General features: G+C 40.0%; 1 protein-coding gene and 1 long non-coding RNA gene across 4 annotated transcripts; both read right to left on the bottom strand.

Moving 5' to 3' along the window:
- Positions 1-11,245: 11,245 nt before the first annotated feature.
- Positions 11,246-15,886, bottom strand: LOC134316351 (uncharacterized). Of its 3 annotated transcripts, XM_062996708.1 has the most exons (8): positions 15,730-15,886; positions 15,493-15,591; positions 15,342-15,401; positions 15,165-15,251; positions 14,720-14,934; positions 12,317-12,476; positions 11,957-12,087; positions 11,246-11,697 (listed from the first exon to the last, which is right to left on the bottom strand). In XM_062996708.1, the coding sequence occupies exons 2-8, from the start codon at positions 15,539-15,541 to the stop codon at positions 11,689-11,691; spliced, it is 711 nt and encodes a 236-aa protein (XP_062852778.1). In that variant the 5' UTR covers positions 15,542-15,591; positions 15,730-15,886; the 3' UTR covers positions 11,246-11,688. The 3 variants fall into 3 exon arrangements, with proteins under 3 accessions (XP_062852778.1, XP_062852776.1, XP_062852777.1); XM_062996706.1 differs by lacking the exon at positions 11,246-11,697 and having other exon boundaries at positions 11,707-12,087; XM_062996707.1 differs by lacking the exon at positions 11,246-11,697 and having other exon boundaries at positions 11,707-12,057.
- A 597-nt stretch (positions 15,887-16,483) lies between these two features.
- LOC134316350 (uncharacterized) lies at positions 16,484-17,518 on the bottom strand. Its single transcript, XR_010013079.1, has 3 exons — positions 17,445-17,518; positions 16,996-17,180; positions 16,484-16,587 (listed from the first exon to the last, which is right to left on the bottom strand). It is a non-coding gene; the product is annotated as an uncharacterized LOC134316350 (long non-coding RNA).
- Positions 17,519-18,378: the final 860 nt, after the last annotated feature.

Below are 18,378 nucleotides of genomic sequence, written 5' to 3'. Positions count from 1 at the left end.
GAAAGAAAGAAAGAAAGAAAGAAGATAGAAGATATCCTTTATTTGTCATATATACATATACAGATGTACAGTACAATGAAATTCTTTCTTCGCATATCCCAGCTGGTGTTGGAAGCTGCGCAGGGTCAGCCAACTTACGGCGCCCCTGGAGCAGACAGGGTTAAGGGCCTTGCTCAAGGACCCAACAGTGGCTACATAGCAGAGCCAGGAGTAAAAAAACCGCCAATCTTCCGGTTGATAGCCCAAAGCCCTACCCACTAGGCTACCACAGGCCCCCAAAACTTGGATATAAGTTAGAGTAGTCAGTAGAGTAGCAGTGTAGATTTACTGTCTTCTGAAAATAACTCAACACACAGCCATTAATGTCTAAATGGCTGGCAACATAAGTGAGTACACCCCACAGTGAACATGTCCAAATTGTGCCCAAAGTGTCAATATTTTGTGTGACCACCATTATTATCCAGCACTGCCTTAACCCTCCTGGGCATGGAATTCACCAGAGCTGCACAGGTTGCTACTGGAATCCTCTTCACTCCTCCATGATGACATCACGGAGCTGGTGGATGTTAGACACCTTGAACTCCTCCACCTTCCACTTGAGGATGCGCCACAGGTGCTCAATTGGGTTTAGTCCATCACCTTTACCTTCAGCTTCCTCAGCAAGGCAGTTGTCATCTTGGAGGTTGTGTTTGGGGTCGGTTTCCTGTTGGAAAACTGCCATGAGGCCCAGTTTTCGAAGGGAGGGGATCATGCTCTGTTTCAGAATGTCACAGTACATGTTGGAATTCATGTTTCCCTCAATGAACTGCAGCTCCCCAGTGCCAGCAACACTCATGCAGCCCAAGACCATGATGCTACCACCACCATGCTTGACTGTAGGCAAGATACAGTTGTCTTGGTACTTCTCACCAGGGCGCCGCCACACATGCTGGACACCATCTGAGCCAAACAAGTTTATCTTGGTCTCGTCAGACCACAGGGCATTCCAGTAATCCATGTTCTTGGACTGCTTGTCTTCAGCAAACTGTTTGCGGGCTTTCTTGTGCATCAGCTTCCTTCTGGGATGACGACCATGCAGACCGAGTTGATGCAGTGTGCGGCGTATGGTCTGAGCACTGACAGGCTGACCTCCCACGTCTTCAACCTCTGCAGCAATGCTGGCAGCACTCATGTGTCTATTTTTTAAAGCCAACCTCTGGATATGACGCCGAACACGTGGACTCAACTTCTTTGGTCGACCCTGGCGAAGCCTGTTCCGAGTGGAACCTGTCCTGGAAAACCGCTGTATGACCTTGGCCACCATGCTGTAGCTCAGTTTCAGGGTGTGAGCAATCTTCTTATAGCCCAGGCCATCTTTGTGGAGAGCAACAATTCTATTTCTCACATCCTCAGAGAGCTCTTTGCCATGAGGTGCCATGTTGAATATCCAGTGGCCAGTATGAGAGAATTGTACCCAAAACACCAAATTTAACAGCCCTGCTCCCCATTTACACCTGGGACCTTGACACATGACACCAGGGAGGGACAACGACACATTTGGGCACAATTTGGACATGTTCACTGTGGGGTGTACTCACTTATGTTGCCAGCTATTTAGACATTAATGGCTGTGTGTTGAGTTATTAATGTGAGGGGTGTACTCACTTTTGTGATACACTGTATATATATATATATATATATATATATATATATATATATATATATTAGGGCTGTCGAAGTTAACGCGATAATAACGCATTAACGCAATCTCAATTTAACGAGATTAAAAAAAATAGTGCCGTTAACGCACTAATTACATTACGAGATTTTTTCACTTCTAAAACTAAAGCAATTCATTTTTCACCCACGGGAGACAGATTGAATTATTCTCACTGACCACACTCACACGCACGTTTAATGTTCTTTAGTTCCGTTTGACAAAAAAAAACCTTTAAAATAGAGCTAACAGTGAAGATAACCGGTTACAAAAGCAGCGACCGCTGCCAAAAGACAACCATTGTCCAAAAGACAACCATTGACACCTTGCACAAGGAGGGCAAGACACAAAAGGTCATTGCTAAAGAGGCTGGCTGTTCACAGAGCTCTGTGTCCAAGCACATTAATAGAGAGGCGAAGGGAAGGAAAAGATGAAAAAAGTGTACAAGCAATAGGGATAACCGTACCCTGGAGAGGATTGTGAAACAAAACCTATTCAAAAATGTGGGGGAGATTCACAAAGAGTGGACTGCAGCTGAAGTCAGTGCTTCAAGAACCACCACACACAGACGTATGCAAGACATGGGTTTCAGCTGTCGCATTCCTTGTGTCAAGCCACTCTTGAACAAGAGACAGCGTCAGAAGCGTCTCGCATGGGCTAAAGACAAAAGGACTGCTGAGTGGTCCAAAGTTATGTTCTCTGATGAAAGTAAATTTTGCATTACCTTTGGAAATCAAGGTCCCAGAGTATGGAGGAAGAGAGGAGAGGCACAGAATCCACGCTGCTTGAGGTCCAGTGTAAAGTTTCCACAGTCAGTGATGGTTTGGAGTGCCATGTCATCTGCTGGTGTTGGTCCACTGTGTTTTCTGAGGTCCAAGGTCAACGCAGCCGTCTACCAGGAAGTTTTAGAGCACTTCATGCTTCCTGCTGCTGACCAACTTTATGGAAATGCAGATTTCATTTTCCAACAGGACTTGGCACCTGCACACAGTGCCAAAGCTACCAGTACCTGGTTTAAGGACCATGGTATCCCTGTTCTTAATTGGCCAGCAAACTCGCCTGACCTTAACCCCATAGAAAATCTATGGGGTATTGTGAAGAGGAAGATGCGATACGCCAGACCCAACAATTCAGAAGAGCTAAAGGCCACTATCAGAGCAACCTGGGCTCTCATAACATCTGAGCAGTGCCACAGACTGATCGACTCCATGCCACGCCGCATTGCTGCAGTAATCCAGGCAAAAGGAGCCCCAACTAAGTATTGAGTGCTGTACATGCTCATACTTTTCATGTTCATACTTTTCAGTTGGCCAACATTTCCAGAAATCCTTTTTTTGTATTGGTCTTAAGTAATATTCTAATTTTCTGAGATACTGAATTTGGGGTTTTCATTAGTTGTCAGTTATAATCATCAACATTAAAATAAATAAACATTTGAAATATATTAGTCTGTGTGTAATGAATGAATATAATATACAAGTTTTACTTTTTGAATGGAATTACTGAAATAAATCAACTTTTTCATGATATTCTAATTTTATGACCAGCACCAGTATATATATATATATATATATACTGTGTATATATATATATATATATATATATATATATATATATATATATATGACCAAAATATGCTTTAACATTAATACAACTAAATAACAAATAACAAAATAAAGCCAGAGGAATTACAAATCATTTAAGGAAACTTGTTCCAATAGCATAACATATAAAACAAAAAAAGAAGGGGGGGGGGGGGGATCAGCATCAGTAGAGGATCAGCATCAGTAGAGGATCAGCATCAGTAGAGAGGAAGCGTAATGCAACTGGGTAATTAGATATGACTAGATTGGGACATTATGGGGTGATTGTGTGGATTGATAGACAGGCACTCACTCACTCACTTTGTTAACCGCTTATCCAATTAGGGTCACGGGGGGAGCCTATCCCAGCTTTTCAATGGGCGCAAGGCACACCCTGGACGGGGCACCAGTCCATTGCAGGGCAGACACACATACACACACCCATTCACCTATAGGGCAATTCAGTATCATGTAGCCTATGCCATGGCAGTCAGTGATTTTTGAAATGTTTTCTTTTCTGTGACTAAGTTTGTGAACGGTGTAACAAGATCAGCTGGGTCAAAAATATACACACAACACACCTAATATTCATTTTGCAGGTAGGATTTTGCATGTGTGCGGTCCCTCCCAGTGTCCCATCAGCATAAACACAATTTGCCTCAATTGGGCCCCTTGAACAGCAGTGGTCATTGTCTCTTCACTTTACACTAAATTCTGTAATATGAAATAAATTGTTTTAGCTATACCTTTCTAAACAAACAAAAAAGAAACCAGACAAATTAAATAAAGAAAAACAAATGGGCCCCTTGAACAGTGGTGGTTATTCTGTCCCTCTGTGTGTGTTTGTGTTTATGAGTGATGTTGTGTGTTGTAAGTAGGGTTGGGCGGTATGACGATATTACCGTATACCGCGGTATTCAAAAATGGTGACGGTATTCAAAAATGGTGACGGTATTTTTTAAATGTGAAGCGCCGAATTTCTGCTTCAGGTTTACCTTGAAAACTGAGACTTTAGGACATGCGCGCATCCACAGTGAGGGAGGGGTGGGAGGGGTAGGCGGTTGGAGCTCGCTGATTGGCTGTGGGGTGCTTACTGGTGATAACACAGAGAGACGAGTGAAGAGCCACACTGGCTAGCGTTAGCTGTGAGCTAACAAGCAGAAACTGAAAAACGGCTCGTCTTTTAATTTTTCAAAATCAAAATTTTTTATCAGTTCAACCGGAAATGAACACAAGCGCGTGCATGCGCGGACATGTACTTATTTACTAAATATATCTTCAGTGTAAATCGAGCACAAGTGTTGAGAAAAAGGAGCAAACAGTAATAATAACGTTACGCCCAATCCGCTGTTCTGACTCTTGTCTGCCATAGATTTTCCTGCCTATGTAAGAACTATTTTTTCCTAAATAAAAGCGCTATATTAAGAAAAAAGAACGTCTCACCTGTCGTGTAATGTGAATTATAAAATATATTGTCTGGCCCTTTAAGAATGTTAAGCGCACTATAGGGCGTAGGGAGCGAGTGTGTAGGGAATAGATCGGATTTGTACCGTTTCTGTGCTCGTGTTTTGCACTGAGCTTGTGTGACATGTAAAGTAGCGTTCTCGTTAACCACTCAAATGTTTGGACTTTGAATTATTTTAACATTATTTTACATCACCGTCATCGCAACATGAACATTTACATTCATATTTTTTGTTACGGTATAGAACTTAATTCTGGATTACAGGCATAACTAATCGTACACGTTCATACACTTTTAAGAAATATCTGTAACTATAAACTAAGCAGTTAACTTTTGAAATATATTGAAGTGTGTAGCCTGCTATTATTCTGTTTTGTGTGGGCAGAGAGAGATTACAATGCCAAAATGTTATGTGTTAATGTTTGTGTTAAAGTGTAATTGATACACATGCATTTATACTTATGCGTATTTATTATAGATCAGACAAGATAAGCAATGTTTGACGTTCAGATTGTTAAATCTTTTTATAATAAAACATTGAAATATTGTAATTACACTCAAGTGTGTACACTGTAAAGTTTGTCCCCCTGCGGTAATACCGTATACCGCGGTATTTCCTGAAGACGGTATGACGGTATGAAAATCGGCAATATCGCCCAACCCTAGTTGTAAGTGTTTGTGGCAGATTTTGATGCCTTGATGACCGATATTGAGGACTCCCATTTAAAGCACTGTGGTCCAATGGCAGGCATTTTCACGATCATGATGGATGACAGAGTTCCATCCAGAGCCAACGCGGTCCTGGTTTTGGTTTTATTAAGCTCCACATGGGAAAAACCCTCTCTGCATCTTCATTTGAGTGTGGCAGAACTAATACTAGTTTGGCAATCGTAGACAGCCTCGGAAATCTGCTAATACCAGACCTTTGAAAAAAATGAAGCAAGGAAGCCTAATTACAGTACATTCCTACATATTTTTTTTAGTTATTAAGTTGCTCATGTCAATGGGTGTGTGCTGAATATTTCTTACCCTTTTCTTCAGTGAGGTCATATTCCCCCAGAAAGCCTCAATGTCAAACATGACTGGGTCTTGGGGCATAGGGATGTCCATCAACTGGTAGTCCAGGAACTCCTCACCCAGCAACAAGAAATTCTATTTTCTGATTGGCTGAGAAATTCTATTTTTCTGATTGGCCGATGGGTCGCTAATTCAAGACAGCTGTATGAGCGCAGAGTAGTCTGCCTTTAGGCTTGTTCGACTTAACCCGGCGCTGCGCAGACCGATCGCCGCCTGGCTCGGTACGGTGCATGCCGGTTAGTTTTTTTTGTCCGACTTGCGTCTGCGCCACCGGCGCGTCACGATGACAGACTGGTTATAATCTCGCGAGAGCGCGGCGGCTGCAGGCGGCGGAACCAGTCCCTGCAGTTGCTCTCCACGGGCTGCGCTGCCTGAGAGACGGCTTGATGACGACAGAGCTTAATCCTCATTGGCTAGAAGCTCCGCTGAATCCTCTGGCGGTTGTTTCGTTTCATTCTAAAATGTAAATCTCAGTTTATTTGTCTTAAAGACCTGATATGTGCGAAATACTATCATGCTTTCTAGTAGCATGACAGTTTATTTTCGTACAAATTGCAACATATGTCATAATTATCATTCCATATCATGAAAAGACTCAAGTAGGCTACCTGATATTCTTTAATGTAACATATCTTTTTATCTTGATGTTTTTCTAGAACTTCTGATGGTTCTTGTCTTCTAATTTTATTAATATAAAGCAATCTAAATTGCTTTAATATTTTATATCTTAACTGTTTTAATACCACTATCACTATCACACTTTGATTTATTTTTCATTCTTCTCTGTAAACTTTGTAAACATGCTACATAAATAAAAATGTGTGGATGAGCATGGTGTCATGTTTCTTTACAAGAACCAAGGTCAGAAGGTAAGCTGTTCTGGAAGAACAAAGCAATCTTGTTCAGATGATGATTGTGTTAAGAGATTCATCTTCAATAAACCACAGCCACTATTCATCATCAATGCCTAAATAACTGATGTGTCCATGCTCGAAGATGCACAAACTTCTACACAATTGTACAATGTACTTATTAACCACATTATTCATTAGTGACTCATACTGGGCACATTGGTGAGCATACTGAAGTTTACTGTTTAACAATGCATCTATAAAATACAGTGGTGTGCGAACATTTGGGCACCCCAGACAAAATTACTGTTACTGTGAACAGTTAAGCAAGTTGAACATAAAATGATCTCCAACAGGCATGAAGTTAAAGATGACACAAAACATTTTTTTTGTTATGTCTCTATAATAAACTGCATCTTGGTTGTGAGGTTGTAGTGAATGCTGTTCATCATTCTCTTCATCCTGCACATCATCACCTTGGTCTCCTGGCTCCAAGCAAACATTGTGTAGAATGCAACAAGCTGACACTGCTGAGCTGATGGACTGGACATTCCTCATGTGCAGGCATCAGAGTCTCCTAAACTTTGCTTTCAGAAATCCAGTGAGAATGATAGAATAGAACTGTTTCCTCTTAAAATATGCCAGGGGGTTTTCACAGTGTGGCTTCTGAATATGAATGTGGCATCCATCTACTGCACAGATAGTGTTTGGAAATCCAGCTGCTTGAAAGCCTAACAAAGAATTGTGCAGGGTTTGTCCTAAAGGACAGGAAATGTGGTGTGCCATGTGTGTATTTACCAGAGTACAAAACTCATGGAGATGTTTGGCAAGAGTGGATTTTGTGATACTGAATCGGTCTGAAATACCCCTATATGACTCCTGGTTCGAGTGTCCATAGACAGGCTAGGACACTCTTTGTCAGTGGCAATTTTGTTTGCTGTGGATTCATATAGACAGGGCCAAACGTGTTTATAAGATCCTAAATAGTAAGTGAGAGAAAAGACGGTTATCATGATAACATTGAAACCATCTGGATGATTATGTGGCTTCCACATACTCTACGTACCTCCACTTGTCCTTTGGTGAGTCTGAAATGACCTCTAAATTCTGAGAGACTATAGAGGGGGACAACATCCTCTACAAAATGTTGTGTTTTTGGAACAAGCCTAAAGAAGGGTAAATGTGATTAATTCCTTACGTAGACAAAATAATTATATAGACCAGGGGTCCTCAAACTTTTTAACCAAAGGGCCAGATTACTGTTCTTCAGTGTTTCGGGGGCCGGACCGCAGGTGAAATAGTAAACACACCCAAAAAAGCTATTTACTACTGTATGTATACTGGATGTATTGTCTGTGCTTTGTATAATTGTACTTCATAATGGTAATGCAGAAATTGTATTTATTTCAATAATTTCCATTATCCTTCCTCATACAGTGTGAACTGTGAGTCTGCTTTTGCCTGACGACAGTAAGCGTCAGGTTCCATATTTGTTACTGCCAGTCATAATAGCTAATAAATGTTGATCAGTGAGTCTGGATCTGGTTGGAGATTTAAGGTGTTTCAACTTCGAAAAAGTCTGCACACAGAAGCATCGGGCCGTAGTTTGATGACCCCTGATATAGACAGTTTGGACTTTAAGCCACTTTGACACAATATAATTGCAGTCTATTTACCATATACACAACCATAATGATTAAGGTCTGATTGAGTGCACTTTATAATTTCCATCTAATTATTTTTGGAACACTTTTACATTGTTTATCACATTCACAGATTCTACCTTGAACAAACCATATATTTGGAATTATGTATTCTTACGTTTTCATGTGAAATGTTTCAATAGTCTTGAAAAATAGGCTACTTAGTTAAGGTCTATTTATTTAAATTGTTGTAGACAGATATTTAAATCTATTCATTAACATAAATATGTGTTTGATAACATGTTTGTTAGAACTTTTCTTTCTTTTTTTTCAATCTACACCCAGCTAGCAAAATTGTATCGGCCCACAAGCGGCCCGAATCGCGCATGCCGGAAAAAAACCAGTCGGCCCGATGCCGGCGCGCCGAGTCGGCGTTGTCTCGGTTGTGAATCACGGCCGCAGCGCGGCCCGATATTTATGGCCCGAGTCTGGGAATAACTCGGCCCGGACTCGGCCGAGTGTTACGGCTGAGATACGGCTCAAATGAATCGGCCCTCGACCGGCAAGCCATAATACGGCCTAGTTTGAGCCAGATGTATGCCGTAAGTACCTGACTCGGCCCAGTTTCGGCTTATTACCAGTATCCCCCCATCTTATCCCACCCTGTCTGCCAATCCTTCCCTCAGAAAACAGAATCAGGTTACATGGAAAATGACTGCTTTTATTAAATAACGATTTACATACATTACAATACAATGTCTCTATAAAAAAATGGCAACTGCAGTATACACAATCCTAAATCATGATATATATATATTTATATGTATATATGTATATATATATATATATATATATATATATATATATATATATACACATATATATATACATATACATATATATATACATATATATATACATATAAATATATATATACAGTGTATCACAAAAGTGAGTACACCCCTCACATTTCTGCAGATATTTAAGTATATCTTTTCATGGGACAACACTGACAAAATGACACTTTGACACAATGAAAAGTAGTCTGTGTGCAGCTTATATAACAGTGTAAATTTATTCTTCCCTCAAAAAAACTCAATATACAGCCATTAATGTCTAAACCACCGGCAACAAAAGTGAGTACACCCCTTAGTGAAAGTTCCTGAAGTGTCAATATTTTGTGTGGCCACCATTATTTCCCAGAACTGCCTTAACTCTCCTGGGCGTGGAGTTTACCAGAGCTTCACAGGTTGCCACTGGAATGCTTTTCCACTCCTCCATGACGACATCACGGAGCTGGCGGATATTCGAGACTTTGCGCTCCTCCACCTTCCGCTTGAGGATGCCCCAAAGATGTTCTATTGGGTTTAGGTCTGGAGACATGCTTGGCCAGTCCATCACCTTTACCCTCAGCCTCTTCAATAAAGCAGTGGTCGTCTTAGAGGTGTGTTTGGGGTCATTATCATGCTGGAACACTGCCCTGCGACCCAGTTTCCGGAGGGAGGGGATCATGCTCTGCTTCAGTATTTCACAGTACATATTGGAGTTCATGTGTCCCTCAATGAAATGTAACTCCCCAACACCTGCTGCACTCATGCAGCCCCAGACCATGGCATTCCCACCACCATGCTTGACTGTAGGCATGACACACTTATCTTTGTACTCCTCACCTGATTGCCTCCACACATGCTTGAGACCATCTGAACCAAACAAATTAATCTTGGTCTCATCAGACCATAGGACATGGTTCCAGTAATCCATGTCCTTTGTTGACATGTCTTCAGCAAACTGTTTGTGGGCTTTCTTGTGTAGAGACTTCAGAAGAGGCTTCCTTCTGGGGTGACAGCCATGCAGACCAATTTGATGTAGTGTGCGGCGTATGGTCTGAGCACTGACAGGCTGACCCCCCACCTTTTCAATCTCTGCAGCAATGCTGACAGCACTCCTGCGCCTATCTTTCAAAGACAGCAGTTGGATGTGACGCTGAGCACGTGCACTCAGCTTCTTTGGACGACCAACGCGAGGTCTTTTCTGAGTGGACCCTGCTCTTTTAAAACGCTGGATGATCTTGGCCACTGTGCTGCAGCTCACTTTCAGGGTGTTGGCAATCTTCTTGTAGCCTTGGCCATCTTCATGTAGCGCAACAATTCGTCTTTTAAGATCCTCAGAGAGTTCTTTGCCATGAGGTGCCATGTTGGAACTTTCAGTGACCAGTATGAGAGAGTGTGAGAGCTGTACTACTAAATTGAACACACCTGCTCCCTATGCACACCTGAGACCTAGTAACACTAACAAATCACATGACATTTTGGAGGGAAAATGACAAGCAGTGCTCAATTTGGACATTTAGGGGTGTAGTCTCTTAGGGGTGTACTCACTTTTGTTGCCAGTGGTTTAGACATTAATGGCTGTATATTGAGTTATTTTGAGGGAAGAATAAATTTACACTGTTATATAAGCTGCACACAGACTACTTTTCATTGTGTCAAAGTGTCATTTTGTCAGTGTTGTCCCATGAAAAGATATACTTAAATATCTGCAGAAATGTGAGGGGTGTACTCACTTTTGTGATACACTGTATATATATATATATATATATATATATACACACACACACACACATATATATATATACATATACAAATAGATAGAGATAGATCTAGATATATAGACAGATATATAGACATACATATCTAGATAGATAGCGAGATAGATAGATAGAGTTAGAGATAGATATAGAAATAGATATATAGACAAATACATAGATAGACAAATAGATATAGAGACAGAGTTAGAAATAGTTAGATATCTATAGATAGAGAGATAAGATAGACAGATATATAGATAGATGGATATATATAGTATATATAGACAGATATATACAGATACAGATAGATGGAGAGATAGATAGATAGAGACAGACAGATAGATATCACATTATACATATATTATGTTTACTAAGTAGAAAACAGATTTTATTCCACATTAATTATAATTTATGAGGGCAGAGCCATATGTGTGTATAATAAAAACCTGTACTAGTATAAACTTAGAGCATGCTATGCTATAACAAACATATATAAACCTGGGTAAAGTTTACAAAATAAGGTTTCTAATTTTAAATTTGAGATTACATTTCACAAATCCACGGGTATTTTACAAAATCAGGAGTACGGATTACAAATTAACGGGTACAGTTTATAAACCGAGAATGGATTACTAAACCATGGGGACTAAATCATTTCCTTTTTAGTGACCGCTACCATGTGCTGTAAATTAGAATCAAATGGAATGACTTTTCCTGTTTGTAGAGCTGCATTTCCTCTTCCACATCAGGCCGTATCTTCCATATCTTACCAGTTCTTCTAGTCTTTCACTGGAGCTGTAAAATGCAGGAGCAGTGAATCAGTTTTCTAATGGACATAAATCTCATCTAATCTATAATTCAATTGTGGTTCTACACTGACTTTTGACTGGTGGCAAGCTTCCCCTTTTTAATTTTTTTTTTTTTAATGTTTTTTTTTTGTTGTTGTTTAAGAAAACAGGTCACTATACATCGACATCGACTGCATGCCTCTACAAATCAGCTACCCATTCAACTGTTTGAAATATAGTAGAGAGGTATGTAATGCAGAAATTACCTCCTCTTGTCTCCTTGCCCTCTCCTTTCTCCCTCCATCTCTATCTGGAGCCAGATGTAGCCATCTTTTTACCACTGACTCAATGGCTACATCTGTGGCTTCTGCGCACACAAAAATTTTTCTCACTGACTCTAAAATAGAGAAACATGACATGTTAGGCAAATATCTATCACTTAAAAACAGTACTTGAAATTAGGAGAGTCCTCATGGTCAGATTATGACAGTAAAGGACCCCTGGGTAGGAAAGTGCTATAGATCCCACCTGTCCCTCAGGAAAACTGAGATCTACAATATGTTATGTAGTTTGTCCCTCCTGAACATGACACTGTCTTTTATGTGATTATTAATCAGTGTACTTACGATTGACTATTTCTCGTAAACATGAGTCGCTGAATGAGACCTTTCCATTGGCCCCTTTCCAGTTCATTGATCTAGCAAGGTCATTTGAAATCATCTTCTGAAGAGTACGCCATGTCGTATCTCTTACATTTGTACCCCCGATGATGCCAAAATAGTTTATCTGAAGCAAAACAGCAATAAGTTGACATTGTGTAAGTTAATTTACAATTCTTTTAAAAAAGTTAAAAGTAGTGATCAGATGTGAAATCTAAAAAAAGAAGCACTAGAACACAATCATAATACGAACAAAAAAGGCTTCCCACCCCTGATATTAGGGCAGTCATGGGCTTAAGGAACCGGCATTGTGATCTGAAGGTCCCCGGTTCGATTCCCAGTAAAGCCCAGTCATGATACGGCTGAAGTACCCTTGGGCAAGGCACCTTACTCCGAATTGTTCCCTGGGTGCTGTGGAGGCTGCTCATCACTCTAGGCATTTGTGTTCACTTCACTAGTGTATGTGTGTGTGTGCATATTATATTATAGCATATTATAATATATATATTATATATTATATTATAATATACAGTGTATCACAAAAGTGAGTACACCCCTCACATTTCTGCAAATATTTCATTATATCTTTTCATGGGACAACACTATAGACATGAAACTTGGATATAACTTAGAGTGGTCAGTGTACAGCTTGTATAGCAGTGTAGATTTACTGTCTTCTGAAAATAACTCAACACACAGCCATTAATGTCTAAATAGCTGCAACATAAGTGAGTACACCCCACAGCGAACATGTCCAAATTGTGCCCAAATGTGTCGTTGTCCCTCCCTGGTGTCATGTGTCAAGGTCCCAGGTGTAAATGGGGAGCAGGGCTGTTAAATTTGGTGTTTTGGGTACAATTCTCTCATACTGGCCACTGGATATTCAACATGGCACCTCATGGCAAAGAACTCTCTGAGGATGTGAGAAATAGAATTGTTGCTCTCCACAAAGATGGCCTGGGCTATAAGAAGATTGCTAACACCCTGAAACTGAGCTACAGCATGGTGGCCAAGGTCATACAGCGGTTTTCCAGGACAGGTTCCACTCGGAACAGGCTTCGCCAGGGTCGACCAAAGAAGTTGAGTCCACGTGTTCGGCGTCATATCCAGAGGTTGGCTTTAAAAAATAGACACATGAGTGCTGCCAGCATTGCTGCAGAGGTTGAAGACGTGGGAGGTCAGCCTGTCAGTGCTCAGACCATACGCCGCACACTGCATCAACTCGGTCTGCATGGTCGTCATCCCAGAAGGAAGCTGACGCACAAGAAAGCCCGCAAACAGTTTGCTGAAGACAAGCAGTCCAAGAACATGGATTACTGGAATGCCCTGTGGTCTGAGGAGACCAAGATAAACTTGTTTGGCTCAGATGGTGTCCAGCATGTGTGGCGGCGCCCTGGTGAGAAGTACCAAGACAACTGTATCTTGCCTACAGTCAAGCATGGTGGTGGTAGCATCATGGTCTTGGGCTGCATGAGTGTTGCTGGCACTGGGGAGCTGCAGTTCATTGAGGGAAACATGAATTCCAACATGTACTGTGACATTCTGAAACAGAGCATGATCCCCTCCCTTCGAAAACTGGGCCTCATGGCAGTTTTCCAACACGACAACGACCCCAAACACAACCTCCAAGATGACAACTGCCTTGCTGAGGAAGCTGAAGGTAAAGGTGATGGACTAAACCCAATTGAGCACCTGTGGCGCATCCTCAAGTGGAAGGTGGAGGAGTTCAAGGTGTCTAACATCCACCAGCTCCGTGATGTCATCATGGAGGAGTGGAAGAGGATTCCAGTAGCAACCTGTGCAGCTCTGGTGAATTCCATGCCCAGGAGGGTTAAGGCAGTGCTGGATAATAATGGTGGTCACACAAAATATTGACACTTTGGGCACAATTTGGACATGTTCACTGTGGGGTGTACTCACTTATGTTGCCAGCTATTTAGACATTAATGGTTGTGTGTTGAGTTATTTTCAGAAGACAGTAAATCTACACTGCTGTACAAGTTGTACACTGACTACTCTAAGTTATATCCAAGTTTTAGTTCTATAGTGTTGTCCCATGAAAAGATATAATAAAATATTTGCAGAAATGTGAGGGGTGTACTCACTTTTGTGATACACTGTATATATATATATATATATATATATATATATATATATATATATATATATATATATATAGGACGGCACGGTGGTACGGTATATATATATTGTAATATGTAGATATATATATAAACACACACACACACATACATATACACACACACACAATGTGTGTGTTTCATTACATGGATGGGTCGAATGCGAATGGACCAATTCTGCTGTGTACAAGCATAGTGGCAAATAAATCACTTTCATACTGTATTTACTTACTGCTTTCTCTTTGATGGCTGGGCTTTCACGAAGCTCCTGCTCTAGTGTGGTAAGACCACTCCTGTCCTTAATGGGAAACTTTGCTGCTATCGCCACCACTTCTGTCTGGTCTGTACCCATAGCACCCATAGAGTTTTGTTTTTGTAGTAACAGCAGGATTTGGGCCTGTTGCTGCTTGATTATTTCAAGCTGAGTGAGAATTTCGATCTGCACAGCTATGAAATATTAAGACTGTTAGCACATGTCCCTATGTCCCAAAAAGGAATGGATTCAAGAATGTAATCAGTGCTGACCCCACATTTAGGCTTGATGGAGACTGGTGTGTCAGCAAACATTACTCTCTAACAAACTAGTGTATTATATTTTAAGCAAAAAAAAAAAAAAGCTTGCTCACTCCTGAATGTTACACATTCTTTAGAATCTATTTTCAATTAGAACTACTTACGTGTGGTTGTCTCGATCTGCAGTTGTCTCCTTGCTGGGGTATTTAACCTAAGTGATGTCGGTAGCTGAGGTGTTTGTGCTGTGATGCCTATAGAAAGATAAACAATTAACCTGTTAACACTGCAATATAGTCAGTATATTATAATTTAATTTAAAATGATTAACAAGAATGATGTACCTAGAGTTCTTTCAGGCACATTGGGTGGTACTGTCCCAGCATCAGTGGCTTGACTAGTAGCTGGAGTATAACAATAACAATAACAATAATAATAATAATAATAGCATTTTACCAACTTTTCTTGCATTCGTTTGAATTTAAAGCTGCTTACATGCATCTGCCTCGCTCTGCATTTGTCGGGTTGCTGGGGTATTTACCATCAATGTTGTTCGGAGCTGAGGTGGTGGAAACAGGGGTGGTGGTGTGATGCCTAAAGAAAGATGAACAATGATCCTGTTTACACGCAGTGTAGTCGACAGATCAGAATTTCTACATCATATTCAAGCAAGGCATAACACGTGAAATATGCATTTATTTAGAAAACAGAAAATGTTTAACAAGAATGTACCTAGAGTTCTTTCTGGCACATTGGGTGGTGATGTCGCATTAGTTGGTTGTCTAGTAGCTGGAGGTTAACAACATCAGTACAAAAATCTTCAGTTTATCAACATATGCATACTTTGAATTTAAATCTACAAGAGGCAAGTTGTTTTATATGCATCAGCAATAACTTTCCTGGAGTTGGGCTTACTACAGTTCATGAAATACTGTCTGCAGTTGTGTTCTCTGCTGAGTGTCATTATCAGAGGCCAATATGGACAAGCTCTTGATGCACAGAACACGTTAGCAAGTTTTATGTATAATTATAAGGATTTAGGTAAAAAAAAAAAAGCACCAAATTGACCCATTAACTCTGGAGACGTTCCAAGGTTAATATTAACGTATCAATAAACGATTGTGTTCTGTGCATCAAGAGCTTGTCCATATTGGCCTCTGATAATGACACTCAGCAGAGAACACAACTGCAGACAGTATTTCATGAACTTGTAGTAAGCCAACTCCAGGAAAGTTATTGCTGATGCATATAAAACAACTTTGCCTCTTGTAGATTTACCATTCAAAGTATGCATCATGTGATAACTGAAGATTTTTGTACCTGATGTTGTTAACCTCCAGCTACTAGACAACCAACTTAAGTAGACTTGACATTCACACCCAAAATACAGTGACAGCAAGGTTGGGTAATTGTCCATAATGTCCCATTAGTCTTAATCATCAGTTGGTGGCATGTAGTTATTTGGCTAATAGAACATTTACCTTCCTTTCCTTCTTTTGTATGAGGGCATTGTGTCATCTTCACTCTCTGTTTGCAGATCACTTTGCTGTTCAGCCAGTGCTAATTTAGGCCTTATAGCATCGTATGAATCTGATGGCAAAATAAAGGCAGAAGCATTTATGTAGCATTATATAATAGCTCTCTCAAGTCTGACTGGCTCAGGTTTTCTTAGAATGCTCAGTAAATATATTTATGAAAACAGTTTTAAGTGCAGGGTTCCAAATGTGCATATACAGTAAACTTAAACTGAATAAGACAAGGACTATAATAACCCCAGTTAACATGTGCATTGGCACTGAGCGTGTCTCAGCCAACCAGTATGTGGTCAGAACTAAATATGGTATAGCATGGAATTACATATTCATAAAATTCAACTTCAAGCATTTTGTTATTGCAAACATTTTAGAAAACAGGTGATTAATTAAATCATTATATGGTAAGCTGTGGCATGACATACTTCACAAGAAAGCTATTCATGAGTATTTTGAAATTACACACTTTTCGTGCATCTCACTATGACAGCGTATTTTGCCCAGTCTGGATTCGGAATTTCTTGCTTTTTCACTGCCTTGCTCATCTCGTTTCCATTTTTGTATGGGGGCCAGCTACAGATTCCATTCGATACCCAAACAGCTGGGACTACTGCAACCTTTTTGTCTGCAAATTCCACAATGTGAAACATCCTGTAGTGGAAAAACAGAAAAGTGTTTACAATCATTTACTATATTATGTGGGGACTACTTTGGACCTGGTCACAATACTGATGAAATAAAGCACAAACAATGGCTGTATACTAAAAATAAATAAATAAATAAACATTTTCTTCTCTAATGTGAACATTCTCTCTAAACCTAACAAACAGAAACCTAACAAACAAAGCTCCAAACCTAACAAACAGAAGTATCGCTAGTATTCATGAAAAAAAAAATGTTAAGGGAGTCACTTACGTTTTAATGTGACCGTCACAGTGTTGTAATTCTGTACTTCTGTTATGTCTTTAAAAGAGACTGACAAAACAAACTGAGAAAAGAAATACATCTAGTAAATCTTTATTTACTGTACCAAAGAGTAAGGGAAGTACATAGTAACAATTGTGCAATTAGCAAAATAAAATTAACAATGCAGTATATCCAAAGGTTTGTTTCAGCCCTGTCCCTTTTTGTTACTTTTAAACTGTAAAAGATTTTTGTATGAATAAAACCAAACATTTTTGAGTGAACAAGGATTTGAACTTTGATTATGTGGAGGAAACATAGAATATCAGCAATTATTCACATAAGCAATAATCTCACATTTGAGTCAAGTCCACAGGGCAAGTGATTTACAACAAAATCCTTTTACAGCAGCAAGACAAATTATAACAATTACTTGTTAATGAAATGTATGTTGTCAGACTATTGACATCCCTCAACCCTCTTCTACTCTTACACATGAATCAGAGGAATTCCAACAAAATCATCCTTAAATGGAAGTAATACATACTTACAAACTGAATCAACAGCAGATGTGTACAGCAAGGTTGAGTCAAGATTAGAAAGCAGAAATATCCCCAAATGAGTAGAAGTCAACGGATAATCAAAGTAATTTGCTTTTGTTTTGAATTCATTGTAAACCAACACCACTGTTCCCTCAACATCAAGAATGTTTCTAACCAGAGCTATTGTATCACCAATGCGAACACAATTATCACCTTTAGAAGTTTTAATGCAAAAACTCTCCAGAGATAATTCGCTGTACTGATGGGTAGCATTACTCATACTGAGAGGTACAGGACCGTGATTGTGTTCCTTTCTCAAACAATGTGAAAATGGTTGACTGATGTTTTCTTTTATTATGCTTTCCATTTCTGATAAGCGACGAATAATCTGAGCTACAGGGAAA

The sequence above is a fragment of the Trichomycterus rosablanca genome, chromosome 6, assembly GCF_030014385.1.
Source record: "Trichomycterus rosablanca isolate fTriRos1 chromosome 6, fTriRos1.hap1, whole genome shotgun sequence".
In the NCBI taxonomy this organism is placed as follows: Eukaryota; Metazoa; Chordata; class Actinopteri; order Siluriformes; family Trichomycteridae; genus Trichomycterus; species Trichomycterus rosablanca.
Note: the sequence above shows the minus strand (reverse complement) of the source record. Positions and strands in the feature narration are given on the sequence as shown.